We start from the raw sequence: 18,812 nt of genomic DNA, 5'->3' as shown, positions 1-18,812 counted from the left end.
CCTTCTCGATCCAAATCAGTCAGGTTTCAAGACTAGTCATTCAACTGAGACTGCTCTTTTCTGTATCACGGAGGCGCTCCGCACCGCTAAAGCTAACTCTCTCTCCTCTGCTCTCATCCTTCTAGACCTATCAGCTGCCTTCGATACTGTGAACCATCAGATCCTCCTCTCCACCCTCTCAGAGTTGGGCATCTCCGGCGCGGCCCACGCTTGGATTGCGTCCTACCTGACAGGTCGCTCCTACCAGGTGGCGTGGCGAGAATCTGTCTCCTCACCACGCGCTCTCACCACTGGTGTCCCCCAGGGCTCTGTTCTAGGCCCTCTCCTATTCTCGCTATACACCAAGTCACTTGGCTCTGTCATAACCTCACATGGTCTCTCCTATCATTGCTATGCAGACGACACACAATTAATCTTCTCCTTTCCCCCTTCTGATGACCAGGTGGCGAATCGCATCTCTGCATGTCTGGCAGACATATCAGTGTGGATGACGGATCACCACCTCAAGCTGAACCTCGGCAAGACGGAGCTGCTCTTCCTCCCGGGGAAGGACTGCCCGTTCCATGATCTCGCCATCACGGTTGACAACTCCATTGTGTCCTCCTCCCAGAGCGCTAAGAACCTTGGCGTGATCCTGGACAACACCCTGTCGTTCTCAACTAACATCAAGGCGGTGGCCCGTTCCTGTAGGTTCATGCTCTACAACATCCGCAGAGTTCGACCCTGCCTCACACAGGAAGCGGCGCAGGTCCTAATCCAGGCACTTGTCATCTCCCGTCTGGATTACTGCAACTCGCTGTTGGCTGGGCTCCCTGCCTGTGCCATTAAACCCCTACAACTCATCCAGAACGCCGCAGCCCGTCTGGTGTTCAACCTTCCCAAGTTCTCTCACGTCACCCCGCTCCTCCGCTCTCTCTACTGGCTTCCAGTTGAAGCTCGCATCCGCTACAAGACCATGGTGCTTGCCTACGGAGCTGTGAGGGGAACGGCACCTCAGTACCTCCAGGCTCTGATCAGGCCCTACACCCAAACAAGGGCACTGCGTTCATCCACCTCTGGCCTGCTCGCCTCCCTACCACTGAGGAAGTACAGTTCCCGCTCAGCCCAGTCAAAACTGTTCGCTGCTCTGGCCCCCAATGGTGGAACAAACTCCCTCACGACGCCAGGACAGCGGAGTCAATCACCACCTTCCGGAGACACCTGAAACCCCACCTCTTTAAGGAATACCTAGGATAGGATAAGTAATCCTTCTCACCCCCCCCCCCTTTAAGATTTAGATGCACTATTGTAAAGTGACTGTTCTACTGGATGTCATAAGGTGAATGCACCAATTTGTAAGTCGCTCTGGATAAGAGCGTCTGCTAAATGACTTAAATGTAAATGTTAACCTGTCTCCTCACCTTCATCTACACTGATTGAAGTGGCTTTAACAAGTAACATCAATAAGGGATCATAGCTTCCACCTGGTCATTCTATATCATGGAAAGAGCAGGTGTCCTTAATGTTTTGTACACTCAGTGTATGTACACACTCTATAAAACCAACCACAGTAGCTACCTCTGAGTTTACAAGATAGATTTCAGTTGTCTTTCCGGGGAATAGTGAGGGTAGTTAATGATGACCCAAATAACAACCTGATAGGCTGGTCTTTAGTCATTCAGTTTAACATTCACTACCAGTGCTGTGACTAGAGTAGACTACTCACTGGCTTTATAGCTTTCATAGTGAGGTCTTGATTAACTCTCTCCAGTTGCTCTATTTAACTAAAAGCTCATGGGTTTAGTTAACGTACCCATGATTCCAGACTTTTTTCCATTTTTTATTCCTTCCTAATAGCTGAGTAATGAATGACAATTTAGAGTATAGTAACGTTAGACTAGGGTTACGTGAGACACAATCCAGTGTTTGTTTGATTGAAGATTTTGATTTTCAGAATGTGAATGGTGTTATAATTATGTTATCATGTATACTGCACCATAAGTTAGACTTGGAGTACAGACTTTCGCTGTGCTTGGTGAAAGGTTATCTAGAAATGACCACACCATAAGGAAGACAAACAGCTGAAAATCCATGGCTGTTTATGATGGCGTATACAGAACCCACAAACAGGAACAGTTATACAACTACAGGGAACGGAAGTATGTTGGTTCTTGATTTTATTTTATGGTCTGTTACCAAAATGTCTCACCCTATCCAAAAAGTCTACCCATTGTCATTTTCCTTGGATTGTATGGATGTCCTCAGGAAACTGCTGTGTATCTGTAATGGTATGCTTATATAACCAGCTGTACTCATCTTATGTAAACCACCAACAGAAGACTGACTGACTTGAGTGTAGACGAGGTGCAGCAAGCCAATGTGTACACTTCAGCAGTGTCCTTCTGTAAGTGTACAATGAGACCCGAGTAATGTGGTATGTTAGTTCTCCCCTGGCCATGTCTGTTAACGCCTCAGCACAGATAATACCTCTGAGAGCAACTACTGTTCTTTGTCCTCTCTAGGACTATCTTCTCTTTAGTAAACTAATATCAGTCATGGTAGTGTGGACCCTGGCGCATCTTATGGCCCTTATATGTATAGGCACACAAAGGGTGCTGAGTTAACAATACAAAGCTCAGTTGGTGCTTGTTACACCAGGGTAGTGGGTTCTTTTCCCAGGACCACCCATACGTAAAATGCATGCAACCATAACTGTAAGTTGCTTTGGATAAAAGCATGGCATATATTATAGTTAACCAGCACCTTGAGCAGGCTATAAGTCTTACAGTAAATGCAAGTGATGTTGGTGGTGGTGGAAGAGTACTGCATGCGGATCTGTCAGCACTAATTGCAGTTTATTTCCAAGCAGGTCACAAAGACATCATGTCTCATTGTGGCCGGTCAGAATGCCCTCTGTGCGTTGGCCCCTCTGCCACTGAGTCGAGCCCCTGCAAAGAGGGGCACTTCGTCCCCCAAACCACCCCCTGCAGCAAAATAACGATGCCCCCAAAAAAAGCGTTCTGACAAATGGTCTTCTGATCCCTGCCACCATGTGGGGGGAAATGAGGGGGATGGTGCCAGGGTGTAACTATAATAATTACAAGGACAATAGCTGCCTAATTATCCAGAAGAAGAGTCCTGCCCGGGCGGCCCATTAGGAGGGGTGGTGGTGGAACTGCTGGCAGTCCAGGAAAAACAGCATTAATGAGGCCTTGTCTCGTCCACACGATGGATGCTAATTTGATCACCCTGTTGCATGAACACTTTGTGTTTTTGAAGTTTGTAATTTCCACTTTGAATTGTTTCCTTTATGAAAAATGTATTATATTAATTATAATCCACATTTCCTGTTGCTGTATGATTATCTTCTTGCTGCTCCAAACTGGCTCAAATGAAGATCTTATAGCTGTAACCATGGGACTCTCATAACTATACCCACTGAGCTTATAATGCTCTGCAAACAGTTTCACTAACAAACCCAAAGCACAACGAATATACAATGGAGCTCCCTCTACTCTGGGTCCAATCTTATTTAGCCGTTGAGCGCCAAATGTCCAATGAGCGGATGTAATTCAGGCAACAAGGCCCAGCTTGGGGACATTTTTCCCTCAAGATGTTTCCATACAAACAAAAACTCCCAGGATCACTGGAACGGTGAACAAATTAGATGCAATCATGCAAATGAGAACGTTTGGCTCAAAAATGGTTTGTTCACTGAATGGAGAGAAAGTGGAATCGTCTCTGTTTTGGTCCCTTTTGTGCTGGGTTATATTCATTAGGGCACACCATAGCAAAACATTTTGCAACGGGAAACAGTCAGTTTTGTTCTGTTTGGAGCCTAATGAATACAACCCTGGTTTCCTAACTGCGTGCCATAGTTCAGAGTTAGTTGGTTATAGGCAAATTCCCCTCCTGCCATGCAAATAATGTCCAGGTAGTATATGATAATTGCAGGCCACAGTGTAGGTATTTTGCCTAAACCAAGTGGGGACACAGATAACACTCAAATCACTCTGTGGGACTTGCGGGTGGCAGACCTACCTATTATGGCAAGCCTCCTTGTCCTGTAAAAACAGACAGAGGCAGCTTGGTTAGGATAATTATGTTGAAAATGGCTTGTTATAAAGCAGATACTAATGTGAAAGGGCAAACACATAGACAGTGAAAAATAGGACAGGATATCTACTGGATCTAAACATTAGGGGCTGGTTTCTCTGGCACAGTTTAACCTTACTCTTGGCCTAAGAAGTACTTTCAACAGAGAATCTCCTTTGAACATGCTTTTTAGTGCAGGCTAAGATTAATCTGGGTCCGGTTAACCAGCCCTAGAAGGTCAATGATGATTTAAGAGCCTTGAGTGTGATGGGCTAGAGAAAACAAAGGCCCTGGCTGATTTGAAAGGTGTAGGAACTCTTGCAGAATACATAACACTAAATCAACATTACACAGGCCTCCTGCTCCTACATAACATGGATATATCACTTTCAAACAAACAAAACATTTCAATCTCTTGAAAAAATATTATCTAGAGAAATGTCAAGTGTTTTCATATGGTCGTTAGAATTTGAATAGCCCGATTAGCCCTTTACTATCTACAGAGAATGTTGGGGCTCTATTGAGAATGGCCTAGGCAAAATGCTGGGAGCCCAATGAATAGATCCCCCCCATTAATTTATCCTAATGCCTACTAACCTCTCTATCACTGCTGACATTGGTGAATAGGAGGCCTGTGGAGGAGCCTTGCTGCCTTCCTAGGGCCCTCTGATCAGTGTGTGTGTGTGTGTGTGTGGTGGGGCTGTGCTGAGCTGTCAGTGCATTTACTGCTGATTAATTTGCTGTCAAAAGCTGACATTGTGAGCAGCCACCACAATAAGCCAGGGAGAATGAGGTGGAGAGGACTGGTACCCAGGGAGAATGAGGTGGAGAGGGCTGGTAACCAGGGAGAATGTGCTGGAGAGGGCTGGTAACCAGGGAGAATGTGCTGGAGAGGGCTGGTAACCAGGGAGAATGTGGTGGAGAGGGCTGGTACCCAGGGAGAATGTGGTGGAGAGGGCTGGTACCCAGGAAGAATGTGGTGGAGAGGACTGGTACCCAGGAAGAATGAGGGGGAGAGGACTGGTACCCAGGAAGAATGAGGGGGAGAGGACTGGTACCCAGGGAGAATGAGGGGGAGAGGACTGGTACCCAGGGAGAATGAGGGGGAGGACTGGTACCCAGGGAGAATGAGGGGGAGGACTGGTACCCAGGGAGAATGAGGGGGAGGACTGGTACCCAGGGAGAATGAGGGGGAGGACTGGTACCCAGAAGGAATGTATTGGGGGAGAGGACTGGTACCCAGAAGGAATGTATTGGAGAGGACTGGTACCCAGGGAGAATGAGGGGGAGAGGACTGGTACCCAGGGAGAATGAGGGGGAGAGGACTGGTACCCAGAAGGAATGTATTGGAGAGGACTGGTACCCAGGGAGAATGAGGGGGAGAGGACTGGTACCCAGGGAGAATGAGGGGGAGAAGACTGGTACCCAGGGAGAATGAGGGGGAGAAGACTGGTACCCAGGAGAATGAGGGGGAGAAGACTGGTACCCAGGGAGAATGAGGGGGAGAAGACTGGTACCCAGGGAGAATGAGGGGGAGAAGACTGGTATCCAGGGGGAATGTGGTGGAGAGGACTGGTACACAGGAGGAATGTGGTGGTGAGGGCTGGTACCCAGGAAGAATGTGGTGGAGAGGACTGGTACCCAGGAGGAATGTGGTGGAGAGGACTGATACCCAGGGTGAATGAGGAGAAGAGGACTGGTACCCAGGAGGAATGTGGTGGAGAGGACTGGTACCCAGGAGGAATGTGGTGGAGAGGGCTGGTACCCAGGAGGAATGAGGGGGAGAGGACTGGTACCCAGGGAGAATGAGGGGGAGATGACTGGTACCCAGGGAGAATGAGGGGCAGAGGACTGGTACCCAGGAGGAATGAGGGGAGAGGACTGGTACCCAGGGAGAATGAGGGGGAGGACTGGTACCCAGGGAGAATGAGGGGAGGACTGGTACCCAGGGAGAATGAGGGGGAGGACTGGTACCCAGGGAGAATGAGGGGGAGGACTGGTACCCAGGGAGAATGAGGGGGAGGACTGGTACCCAGGGAGAATGAGGGGGAGAGGACTGGTACCCAGAAGGAATGTATTGGAGAGGACTGGTACCCAGGGAGAATGAGGGGGAGAGGACTGGTACCCAGAAGGAATGTATTGGAGAGGACTGGTACCCAGGGAGAATGAGGGGGAGAGGACTGGTACCCAGGGAGAATGAGGGGGAGAGGACTGGTACCCAGGGAGAATGAGGGGGAGAAGACTGGTACCCAGGGAGAATGAGGGGGAGAAGACTGGTACCCAGGGAGAATGAGGGGGAGAAGACTGGTACCCAGGGAGAATGAGGGGGAGAAGACTGGTACCCAGGGGGAATGTGGTGGAGAGGACTGGTACACAGGAGGAATGTGGTGGTGAGGGCTGGTACCCAGGAAGAATGTGGTGGAGAGGACTGGTACCCAGGAGGAATGTGGTGGAGAGGACTGATACCCAGGGTGAATGAGGAGAAGAGGACTGGTACCCAGGAGGAATGTGGTGGAGAGGACTGGTACCCAGGAGGAATGTGGTGGAGAGGGCTGGTACCCAGGAGGAATGAGGGGGAGAGGACTGGTACCCAGGGAGAATGAGGGGGAGATGACTGGTACCCAGGGAGAATGAGGGGCAGAGGACTGGTACCCAGGAGGAATGTGGTGGAGAGGACTGGTACCCAGGGAGAATGAGGGGGAGAGGACTGGTACCCAGGAGGAATGTATTGGAGAGGACTGGTACCCAGGGAGAATGAGGGGGAGAGGACTGGTACCCAGGGAGAATGAGGGGGAGAAGACTGGTACCCAGGGAGAATGAGGGGGAGAAGACTGGTACCCAGGGAGAATGAGGGGGAGAAGACTGGTACCAGGGAGAATGAGGAGAAGAGGACTGGTACCCAGGAGGAATGTGGTGGAGAGGACTGGTACCCAGGAGGAATGTGGTGGTGAGGGCTGGTACCCAGGAGGAATGTGGTGGTGAGGGCTGGTACACAGGAGGAATGTAGTGGAGAGGACTGGTACCCAGGAGGAATGTGGTGGAGAGGACTGATACCCAGGGAGAATGAGGAGAAGAGGACTGGTACCCAGGAGGAATGTGGTGGAGAGGGCTGGTACCCAGGGAGAATCAGGGGGAGAGGACTGGTACCCAGGGAGAATGAGGGGGAGAAGACTGGTACCCAGGGAGAATGAGGGGGCGAGGACTGGTACCCAGGGAGAATGAGGGGGCGAGGACTGGTACCCAGGGAGAATGTGGTGGAGAGGGCTAGTACCCAGGGAGAATGTGGTGGAGAGGGCTGGTACTCAGGGAGAATGAGGGGGAGGACTGGTACCCAGGTAGAATGAGGGGAAGAGGACTGGTACCCAGGGAGAATGGGGGGGAGGACTGGTACCCAGGTAGAATGAGGGTTAGAGGACTGGTACCCAGGGAGAATGAGGGGGCGAGGACTGGTACCCAGAAGGAATGTGGTGGAGAGGGCTAGTACCCAGGGAGAATGTGGTGGAGAGGACTGGTACCCAGGGAGAATGAGGGGGAGGACTGGTACCCAGGGAGAATGAGGGGGAGAGGACTGGTACCCAGGGAGAATGAGGGGAAGAGGACTGGTACCCAGGGAGAATGAGGGGGAGAAGACTGGTACCCAGGGAGAATGAGGGGGAGAAGACTGGTACCCAGAAGGAATGTGGGGGAGAGGACTGGTACCCAGGTAGAATGAGGGGGCGAGGACTGGTACCCAGGTAGAATGAGGGGGCGAGGACTGGTACCCAGGGAGAATGTGGTGGAGAGGGCTGGTACCCAGGGAGAATGTGGTGGAGAGGGCTAGTACCCAGGGAGAATGTGGTGGAGAGGGCTGGTACTCAGGGAGAATGAGGGGGAGGACTGGTCCCCAGGGAGAATGAGGGGGAGAGGACTGGTACCCAGGGGGAATGAGGGGGAGAGGACTGGTACCCAGGAGGAATGTGGTGGAGAGGGCTGGTACCCAGGGAGAATGAGGGGGAGAGGACTGGTACCCAGGAGGAATGTGTTGGAGAGGACTGTTACCCAGGGAGAATGAGGGGGAGAGGACTGGTACCCAGGGAGAATGAGGGGGAGAGGACTGGTACTCAGGGAGAATGAGGGGGAGAGGGCTGGTACCCAGAACGAATGTGGTGGAGAGGGCTGGTACCCAGGGAGAATGAGGGGGAGAAGACTGGTACCCAGGTAGAATGAGGGGGAGAAGACTGGTACCCAGGGAGAATGAGGGGGTGAGGACTGGTACCCAGGGAGAATGTGGTGGAGAGGGCTGGTACCCAGGGAGAATGTGGTGGAGAGGGCTAGTACCCAGGGAGAATGTGGTGGAGAGGGCTGGTACTCTGGGAGAATGAGGGGGAGAGGACTGGTACCCAGGGAGAATGAGGGGGAGGACTGGTACCCAGGAGGAATGTGGTGGAGAGGGCTGGTACCCAGGGAGAATGAGGGGGAGAGGACTGGTACCCAGGGAGAATGAGGGGGAGAAGACTGGTACCCAGGGAGAATGAGGGGGAGAAGACTGGTACCCAGGGAGAATGAGGGGGAGAAGACTGGTACCCAGGGAGAATGTGGGGGTGAGGGCTGGTACCCAGGGAGAATGTGGTGGAGAGGGCTGGTACCCAGGGAGAATGTGGTGGAGAGGGCTAGTACCCAGGGAGAATGAGGGGGAGAGGACTGGTACCCAGGGAGAATGAGGGGGAGAGGACTGGTACCCAGGGAGAATGAGGGGGAGAGGACTGGTACCCAGGGAGAATGAGGGGGAGAAGACTGGTACCCAGGGAGAATGAGGGGGAGAAGACTGGTACTCAGGGAGAATGAGGGGGAGAGGACTGGTACCCAGAACAAATGTGGTGGAGAGGGCTGGTACCCAGGGAGAATGAGGGGGAGAGGGCTGGTACCCAGGGAGAATGAGGGGGAGAGGACTGGTACCCAGGGAGAATGAGCGGGAGAGGGCTGGTACCCAGGGAGAATGAGCGGGAGAGGGCTGGTACCCAGGGAGAATGAGGGGGAGAGGACTGGTACCCAGGGAGAATGAGGGGGAGAGGACTGGTACCCAGGAGGAATGTGGTGGAGAGGGCTGGTACCCAGGAGGAATGTGGTGGAGAGGGCTGGTACCCAGGAGGAATGTGGTGGAGAGGGCTGGTACCCAGGAGGAATGTGGTGGAGAGGGCTGGTACCCAGGAGGAATGTGGTGGAGAGGGCTGGTACCCAGGAGGAATGTGGTGGAGAGGGCTGGTACCCAGGAGGAATGTGGTGGAGAGGACTGGTACCCAGGGAGAATGAGGGGGAGGACTGGTACCCAGGGAGAATGAGGGGATGAGGACTGGTACCCAGGGAGAAGGAGGGGGAGAGGACTGGTACCCAGGAGGAATGTGGTGGAGAGGGCTGGTACCCAGGGAGAAGGAGGGGGAGAGGACTGGTACCCAGGAGGAATGTGGTGGAGAGGGCTGGTACCCAGGAGGAATGTGGTGGAGAGGACTGGTACCCAGGGAGAATGAGGGGGAGGACTGGTACGCAGGGAGAATGAGGGGATGAGGACTGGTACCCAGGGAGAATGAGGGGATGAGGACTGGTACCCAGGAGGAATGTGGTGGAGAGGGCTGGTACCCAGGGAGAATGAGGGGGAGCACTGGTACCCAGGAGGAATGAGGGGGAGCACTGGTACCCAGGAGGAATGAGGGGGAGAGGACTGGTACCCAGGAGGAATGAGGGGGAGGACTGGTACCCAGGGAGAATGAGGGGGAGGACTGGTACCCAGGGAGAATGAGGGGATGAGGACTGGTACCCAGGGAGAGGACTGGTACCCAGGGAGAATGAGGGGGAGGACTGGTACCCAGGAAGAATGAGGGGGAGGACTGGTACCCAGGGAGAATGAGGGGATGAGGACTGGTACCCAGGAAGAATGAGGGGATGAGGACTGGTACCCAGGGAGAATGAGGGGGAGAGGACTGGTACCCAGGAGGAATGTGGTGGAGAGGACTGGTACCCAGGAGGAATGTGGTGGAGCTACTGGCGATCTGCTTTATAAGTCTCAGATATAAAAAATATATTATAAAGTCACAGTGTGGCATATGGCCACCATTCATGCTCAACTGAAAGTTCACCATTTGTGATCATAACATTAACTCACCTGATCATCGCTATCATCAGGAAATGCAAAGTCTTTACTAACACTTTGCACACTCCGTGCATCCAGAGATCCTTGTCTTGTGCAAGTGATACCATTGTCAAAAGTCTTTGATCTATGCCGTCTGCTTTTCCCCCAGCCTGCGGATGAATTGGGTAGATTATCGAGATGGTTTCCTTCAACGGGAGGGGGGCTGGCCGCCAGCGGAGACATGTGCCTTTGTACTGGGGAGAGGGGACTCAACGGGGACGGTGTATCTTCCATACCCGACTCCTCCTGTGTGCTGTCCATCCTCACAGGGTCCCGGAAGTCCACCTGCGGACGTCGCGTGCTCCTCATCCTCCTCAAGGTCGGGGAGGTGGAGATGCGAGCCGGAGCCTGTCGGTCAAACTGGGTGAGCAAGCCGTCTGCCTCGACCAAAGACTTGTGTTTCAGTTTGGTGTGCGTTCTGGCCAAATCTATATGCATGATAAAGGGGTTACTGGTCTGCGTCTCCTTTTCCTCTGTGGGTTTTGAGACAGTTTGCGTCTCGACATTGGTCACAACCGTCACTTCCTTGTTCTTGTTCTCTAGCCACTCCATGTAACTCCAGTCCAAGCCTTTCTCTGCGTCCTGACCATTCTCGCGCACTATAACCTGTTTCAGCATAGACATCTTGCGCAAAACGGCATTGTAGGCCTAATTATGTCAGGAAAATAGTGGTATTTTGGTCCTTTTTTCCCCAGGTGTGTTGGGGTCAGATCATCCACTGGCAGTTTAGCAGTTTAGCAGCAAGCAACGACATTTCAGTGATGTTTCTGTGGAATAAAAATGCATCTGCATTGGGTCTAATACAATAAATAGCCTACAAAATACAAAGCAGTCTAGGCTAGCGTTTAGTCCACTCACGTTGTGAAACAGTGAAGTTGTGGATTTGAAAGCTGCTTCTTTTGCCGGGCAGAGGGTGGGGGTAGGGGAAGTTCCCACTCAGCACTGACCTACACATTACCACGGGAATGTGTTTGGGTGTGGGGGTGAAGTAGAATGTATTTGTTGTGCCTGCGTTGTAGATGGTTATATCGGTCCGCTAATACAAGACTAGCAAAGGACCACTGCACTACTTTTGTGAGAATGTAAAAATATATATATGTTTTTTTTTTTTTTTTTTGGGTCCTACTTCCCGTGGCTATCGACCGACGCCAACTCTTTTTTTGGTCCTGTCCAGACCTTTTTTTCCTTTGCTTTTTTAGTTGTGGTCTGGACTGGCCTTAAATTCAATGTCAATTGACGCTGATTTTTCTGAAGAATCTAAAATATACAATATATTTTGATTTGTTTAACTGCTTTTTGGGATACTACATGATTCCATATGTGTTATTTCATAATGTTGATGTCTTCACTATTATTCTACAATGTAGAAAAAAAATACTTTAATGAGTAACGTTTGACCGGTAGTGTATTTTAGACATCTTTTCAATGTAGTTTTGCTTACTGAGTTATCTTACAGTTGGTGTTCATAATATACTATAGATACAATCTCTAACAAGTTTCAAGACTACAGTTGCCTGTAAAAAAACCAAACCTGTAGTTTTACCTTCCTCATTGTCAATAGCTATGGGGTTTAAAAGCCTACTTATAACAACCCAAAGATTTTATTGTTGAATACAGCGCAACAGTATAACTGTGACGCTGCACTACACTGCATTGTTCAGTGTCACGCCTTGGCAGTTTTAGCTTGGGAAAATGACTGCACAAGAGCCCCGTGCACCTGATCCAACTTTCCCATACTAGTGATTATGGGAACAAATGTAGACTTTTACAATGGGCCTCTCCAGGCCATGTTAAGTGCTATTTAATCATCTCAGGTAGGATTATTTCATTAGAATTCCCAACAGTAAAATTATTTAGTGACTGATTAGCTCTTGTTGTTGTCGCGGTGTGCCAGCTGTAGAAGAGAACCTGCACGCACACCCACGAGGTGAATACCGTGTGGGAAACATAAACTAGGATTAGATGATCTAGACTACAATTATTATTAATCAACGATAGGCTAAATAATAACAAAATATTCACATGACAAAAGTTCAAAAGGAGTCGAATGAAGAAGAGCAAAGCCCTGTGTTTACTCACGGCCGTGTGTCCTGTCTCCGCAATGGATCATCCGCTGCGCTTGTGCTGTAGCGACGATTTCTGAGTGCTGCGCTCGGAGTTGCTCTGTCACGTCAATGTGACCGCCCTGGGAAACAAAGTGGAGCCAACTCCTGGCACTAGTCTCGGCCGCTGTTCTGTATGTGCCCTTTTAAAGGACAAAGCTCAAAGAGATTTATTTGTGGAATGCCTGGGAAAGATTTTGTGCATGCGTGTCCAATTGTTTCCTACCCGAAATGTAAATGTGGTATGAGTCAATTAGAAAGCTTAGTTCCGACTGTCATGTTCTTTATAAGAATCGGACCAAGGCGCAGAGTGGTATGCCTGCATTCTTATTTATTAAAATAATTATACACTAAACAACAAACCGAAACGAGTGCTGACAGGCAACCACGCAGACAAGATCCCACAAACACCAAAGGGAAATGGCTACCTAAATATGATCCCCAAAGGTGCGGACTCCGGCCGCAAACCTGAACCTATAGGGGAGGGTCCGGCTCCGGTTCTGGACGCAGCCCCCCCCTCTTTACGCTGTTCCCTCCACCTTTGTAGAACCGGACCGTGTATCATCGCCGGAGGCCCCGGACTGGGGACCGTCGGTGGAGGTTCCGGACTGGGGACCGTCGGTGGAGGTTCCGGACTGGGGACCGTCGGTAGAGGTTCCGGACTGTGGCCCGTCGTTGGAGGTTCCGGACTGTGGCCCTTTGTTGGAGGTTCCGGACTGTGGCCCGTCGTTGGAGGTTCCGGACGGTGAAACGTCGCCGGAAGCTCTGGACTGGGAACTGTCTCCGGAAGCTCTGGACTGGGAACTGTCGCCGGAAGCTCTGGACTGGGAACTGTCGCCGGAAGCTCTGGACTGTGGAGGCGCACTGGAGACCTGATGCATGGTGCTGGTACTGGTGGTACCGGGCTGAAGACACGCATCTCAGGGCGAGTGCGGGGAGCAGGCATAGGACGTACTGGACTGTGGAGGCGCACTGGAGGCCTGGTGCGTGGGACCGGTACAGGTGGCACCGGGCTGAAGACACGCACCCCAGGGCGAGTGCTGGGAGGAGGCACAGGACGTACTGTACTGTGGAGGCGCACTGGAGGTCTGGTGCGTGGTGCCGGCACTGGTGGTACCGGGCTGGTGACACGCACCTCAGAGAGAGTGCGGGGAGCAGGCACAGGACATACTGGACTGTGGAGGTGCACTGGAGATCTGGAGCGTAGAGCTGGCACAATGAGTCATGGCTGGATGCTCACTTGAGCCCGGCAAGTGCAGGGAGCTGGCACAGGACGCACTGGGCTGTGCAGACGCACCGGAGACACAGTACGCAGAGCCGGCGCAGGATATCCTGGTCCAAGGAGGTGTACTGGAGACCAGGAGCGCTGAGCCGGCACCATCCGTCCTGGCTGGATGCCCATTCTAGCCCGGCAAATGCAAGGAGCTGGAATAGAGCGCACCGGGCTATGAATGCGAACTGGAGACACCTTGCGCATCACTGCGTAACACAGTGTCTGACCAGTCACATGCTCCCCACGGTAAGAACGGGGAGTTGGCTCAGGTCTAACCCCTGACTCTGCCAATCTCCCCGTGTGCCACCCCCCATTTTTTTATTTGGAGCTGCCTCTCGGGTTAGCCATGTCCCCTCGTATCGTCGCCGTTCCTCCTGCGTTATCTCCACCTGCTTCCATGGCAGGGTCCCCTGCCATTACCTCCTCCCAGGTCCAGGATGTCCTACACTCATCTTTCTCCCGAGCCCAGGATGTCCATCCACTCCTCTTGAACACGCTGCTTGGTCTTTTTGTGGTGGGATCTTCTGTCACGTTCGTTATAAGAATCGAACCAAGGCGCAGCATGGTATGCGTACCTTCTTATTTATTAAAAAAATGAAACACAAACTAAAAAAATGAACCATGAAGCTATACAAATGAGTGCTGACAGGCAATTACACATAGACAAGATCCCACAAACACCAAAGGGAAATGGCTACATAAATATGATCCCCAATCAGAGATAACGATAAACAGCTGCCTCTGATTGGGAACCATATCAGGCCACCATAGACATACAAATCACCTAGACCTACAAAAACCCTAGACATACAAAAAAAACTAGACATTACAAAACTAGCGTACCCACCCTAGTCACACCCTGACCTAACCAAAATATAAAGAAAACAGAGATATCTCAGGTCAGGGCGTGACACAGACAATGAATAGGGCCGCGATGTTATTGTGGCAACCAATATAATTAGTGGATGGGACTGGACTAAAAGAGGGTTAAAATGTATTTTTATCCAGCATCCATGAGGTGAAGCAAAGGTGTGTGAGTGTGTGTGTGTTTGTGTGCGCGTGTGTGTGTGTGAACAAAGAATGCCATAGTCCAGAAATCCTGTAGGATTAGTTGTTTATTTTCAGAATCCTATTGGACTACTTTTTCCCAATTAGAAATCAAAAGTAATCCTAGTGGATCCTATAGGTTTTGTAGGTTTTTGTCACCCCAGTCAGAATCTTATTAGAACATCTTATGCACCCATTCAATTATAGTTTGTTGTACTTTGTTCCAGTACAATATAACAACATTGATTACAACATTTTCATTGATTTGAAAAAACTGTTCTATATTCATTTTGGTTTTATTCACCAGTTAATTTGCCGTATGACCACTAGTACAGCACACCTTTTTAAAAATGTGATTCTTATTCATGCAACCTCTTGTCTTTCAGTTAGACATCACAATATGCCATACAATACTCTATACAATGTTACAATAGCAAGATTTTGGGGGGTTGTCCTCTTAGAATGGACAGCATCTTTACATTGCTTATACACAAATAAAAAGTAGAGGGAAAATAAATGTTTTGGTAGAGTAAGATATGAGCATTTCTTTCTTTTCATATACTGTATGTATAATAGTCAGCTATGCACAATTTTTATTTTATTTTATCCTCTTTATGTTGGGATAGGGACAGGAAAATAAATATCTAAAGATAGAGACCCCCCCCAAATCATTCCCTCCCAGGGTTGTACAACCCCCTCTCCCTCCCTACCTGCCTCCCTCCCTTCCGTCCTTCCCTTCCTTCCTACCAGGGTTGTAGCCCCTCTCCCACCTTCCTCCCTCCCCCAAGAGCTGTCCCTCCCACCCTCCCCATCAATAGAAGGTGCTCCCTCACCATCCTCCCTATCTCCCTCCTGGATGGAACTACCAGTGCCCACCTAGTGACCTCTTGGCACACCTGATCCAGGTTTTATAAAACATCTAAATAGAAATATGATGAACTGTGTCACATTAAGTTGAAATCAAATTGTTAACGCCAATATCCCAGAATCCCTAGACCCACTCCAATTTACATACTGCCCCAACCGATCCACAGAGGACACTATCTCTATTGCACTCCACACTGCCCTTTCCCACCTGGACAAAAGAAACACCTATGTGAGAATGCTATTCATTGACTACAGCTCAGTATTCAACACCATGGTGTCCTCAAAGCTCATCACTAAGCTAAGGACCCTGGGACTAAACACCTCCCTCTGCAACTGGATCCTGGACTTCCTGACGGGCCGCCCCCAGGTGGTAAGAGTAGGGAACAACACATCCGTTGCGCTGATCCTCAACATGGGGGCCCTTCAGGGGTGCTTGCTCAGTCCCCTCATGTACTCCCTGTTCACTCATGACTGCATGGCCAGGCATGACTCCAACACCATCATCAAGTTTGCAGATGACAACACCGACAATGATGAGACAGTCTATAGGGAGGAGGTCAGAGACCTGGTTGTGTGGTGCCAGAATAACAACCTATCCCTCAACGTGATCAAGACAAAGGAGATGATTGTGGATTACAGGAAAAGGAGGACCGAGCACGCCCCCATTCTCATCGACGGGGCTGTAGTGGAACAGGTTGAGAGCTTCAAGTTCCTTGGTGTCCACATCACCAACAAACTATCATGGTCCAAACACACCAAGACAGTCGTGAAGAGGACATGACAAAGCCTATTCCCCCTCAGGAAACTGGAAAGATTTGGCATTGGTCCTCAGATCCTCAAAAGGTTCTACAGCTGCACCATCGAGAGCATCCTGACTGGTTGCATCACTGCCTGGTATGGACACTGCTCGGCCTCGGAATGCAAGGCAATAAAGAGGGTAGTGTGTACGGCCCAGTACATCACTGGGGCAAGGCTTCCTGCCATCCAGGACCTCTATATCAGGCGGTGTCAGAGGAGGGCCCTAAAAATTGTCAAAGACTCCAGCCACCGTAGACATAGACTGTTCTCTCTGCTACCACACACCACCGGTACCAGAGCGCCAAGTCAGGGTCCAAAACGCTTCTAAACAGCTTCTACCCCCAAGCCATTTACGCTGCTGCTACTCTCTGTTTATTTTCTATGCATAGTCACTTTAACTCTACCTACATGTACATATTACCTCAATTACCTCAACTAACCAGTACCCCTTGTATTGTTATTTTACTGCTGTTGTTGAATTATTTGTTACTTTTATTTTCTATTTTTTACTTATCCTTTCTTTTTTTTTACCTAACACTTATTTTTATTTTACATCTTAACTTCTTAAAGCATTTGTTGGTTAAGGGCTTGAAAGTAAGCATTTCACTGTAAGGTTGTATTTGGCGCATGTGACAAATACAATTTGATTTGATTTGATATGCTTTTTGACTCTAATGCCACATAGAGTCAAAAAGTTATAATCTCCACCCGGCACAGCCAGAAGAGGACTAGCCAGAAGAGGACTGGCCACCCCACATAGCCTGGTTCCTCTCTAGGTTTCTCCCTAGGTTTTGGCCTTTCTAGGGAGTTTTTCCTAGCTACCGTGCTTCTACACCTGCATTGCTTGCTGTTTGGGGTTTTAGGCTGGGTTTCTGTACAGCACTTTGAGATATCAGCTGATGTTCGAAGGGCTATATAAATAAATTTGATTTGATAGCACACCTTTTTTACAGAAATGTAAACAACATTGCAGACAATCTCAGTAGGTTTCACAGCTATTGTTGTTGCCTTTGGAACAATAACTTTAATTTGTGATGCAGATGCACCAGAAGCAAATGTTTATTCACGTTGTGTCCCTTGGACCTTTACGGGGATGGGGTTGCATGAGATAGCTACTGGGTAGAGGGTACATTGCCGGCGGTTCCCACCTATAGGGTCATCATCTCAAGTGGCAAGGGTTGCAGTTCAATAGTGGTTGCTTATGCTGGTATTATACCTCACGTGTCCACTGTCCATCTTCATAGACAATTACCTGAGAGGTTTGGAGGTTGGTGCTCCATATTTTAAGCAGCCAAGTTAACAATAGTGTATTGGCAAGTCTAAGGATAAATCCTTTAGAATGTAATTTAAATACCTATACAATTCCCATCGACAAAATTCATAGAAATCCTATAGGAGTTTAAGCCACGGCTCGGCCGACTGTCTGTGCCCTTAACCACTTTCTGTACCCCTAATGTATATCTGTAGGCTACTTACATCTGTCCTGTAATTTATTTTTATAACTGATCTCCAAACATTAAAAACATGTTTTACCCTAGTCGAAAAATCCTATAAGATTCCAATGAGAAAATCCATCCTACTCAATGCATCGTCAATGAGCGCTGATGCAAATTTCCTCAAAAGTACTTTACAGTGGCTTAGAAATACAATGCCATTCAAAATGAGGCAAATAATTAGTAGGAAAACCTTTGTCCTCATTTTGAAGTCGACAGATTTACTTTAGATTGCAGTACAACCACAGATAGAACAATGAGACAGATGTTTCACGGGATGTTTAAATGTGAAGCATTTCACTGACTACCAAATATTGTAGTGAGAGGAAGCCCACTGGTGAGCAGTGGGTGAAGATGTAACGAGATGGATTTTGGCCGATATTCTGAAAATATTCTCATCGATTAATCATTTACTCTCAATACAATTTTCTGTTCCCAAAACTAGAATCTGCTACGAACAGAGTGGACTAAGTTTTATTGACTTTAACCTTCGCAAAAGTTTTACTAAATTGCGCTATGTTGATGGAGTGCAAAGGCGAATTGAGGGATTGCACACGCGCACTTCACAGAGTAGGCGTTCCCTAATGAAAATATGCAGATGTTTGCTACAACGCGCCAATGGGATCTCGCTAGCACTTGTTTGGCTCTGCCCAGCTCTTTGCTGTTTCTGCCCACTATGACTCAATTGTTCCCATTTGAAACGATAACAGTGGTTTGTCATGGTTTAGTTATAAATCTTTGGTATAACGTTCGCAAATTTATTAAGATTAAGGGGAGGTCACCGGATTTTAGCTAGCTAACGTTATCATTGCTAGCTATTTTTGACGAACTTGATTACTTTAGCAATGTCATCGTATTTCCAGGTAATTTAGACTAAACAGTCGTTAGCCTCCGTCCAAAATAACTGGGGTTATCACGACTTTAGCGCACCATTATTGCGCCGCCGGTAGAGGGCGGCTTGAGAACGTTTATGACAATGGCATGACGCGACCGTG

General features: G+C 49.4%; 1 protein-coding gene across 2 annotated transcripts in view; it reads right to left on the bottom strand.

The window, feature by feature from the left end:
* LOC118395800 (pleckstrin homology domain-containing family G member 7-like) overlaps positions 1–12,470 on the bottom strand; it is a 46,277-nt gene extending 33,807 nt beyond the window's left edge. For both annotated transcript variants that reach the window (XM_035789736.2, XM_035789737.2), the window contains exons 1-3: positions 12,317–12,470; positions 10,211–11,004; positions 4,021–4,043 (exon numbers count right to left, since the gene is read on the bottom strand). In XM_035789736.2, the coding sequence (XP_035645629.1) occupies positions 4,021–4,043; positions 10,211–10,861 (674 nt within the window). In that variant the 5' untranslated portion in view covers positions 10,862–11,004; positions 12,317–12,470. The remainder of the gene's footprint in view (positions 1–4,020; positions 4,044–10,210; positions 11,005–12,316) is intronic.
* Between the last annotated feature and the right edge of the window lie 6,342 nt (positions 12,471–18,812).

Source organism: Oncorhynchus keta, chromosome 17 (assembly GCF_023373465.1).
Source record: "Oncorhynchus keta strain PuntledgeMale-10-30-2019 chromosome 17, Oket_V2, whole genome shotgun sequence".
Taxonomy (NCBI): Eukaryota; Metazoa; Chordata; class Actinopteri; order Salmoniformes; family Salmonidae; genus Oncorhynchus; species Oncorhynchus keta.
The sequence above is the reverse complement of the archived record's forward strand: the minus strand, read 5'-3'. Positions and strand labels throughout refer to the sequence as shown.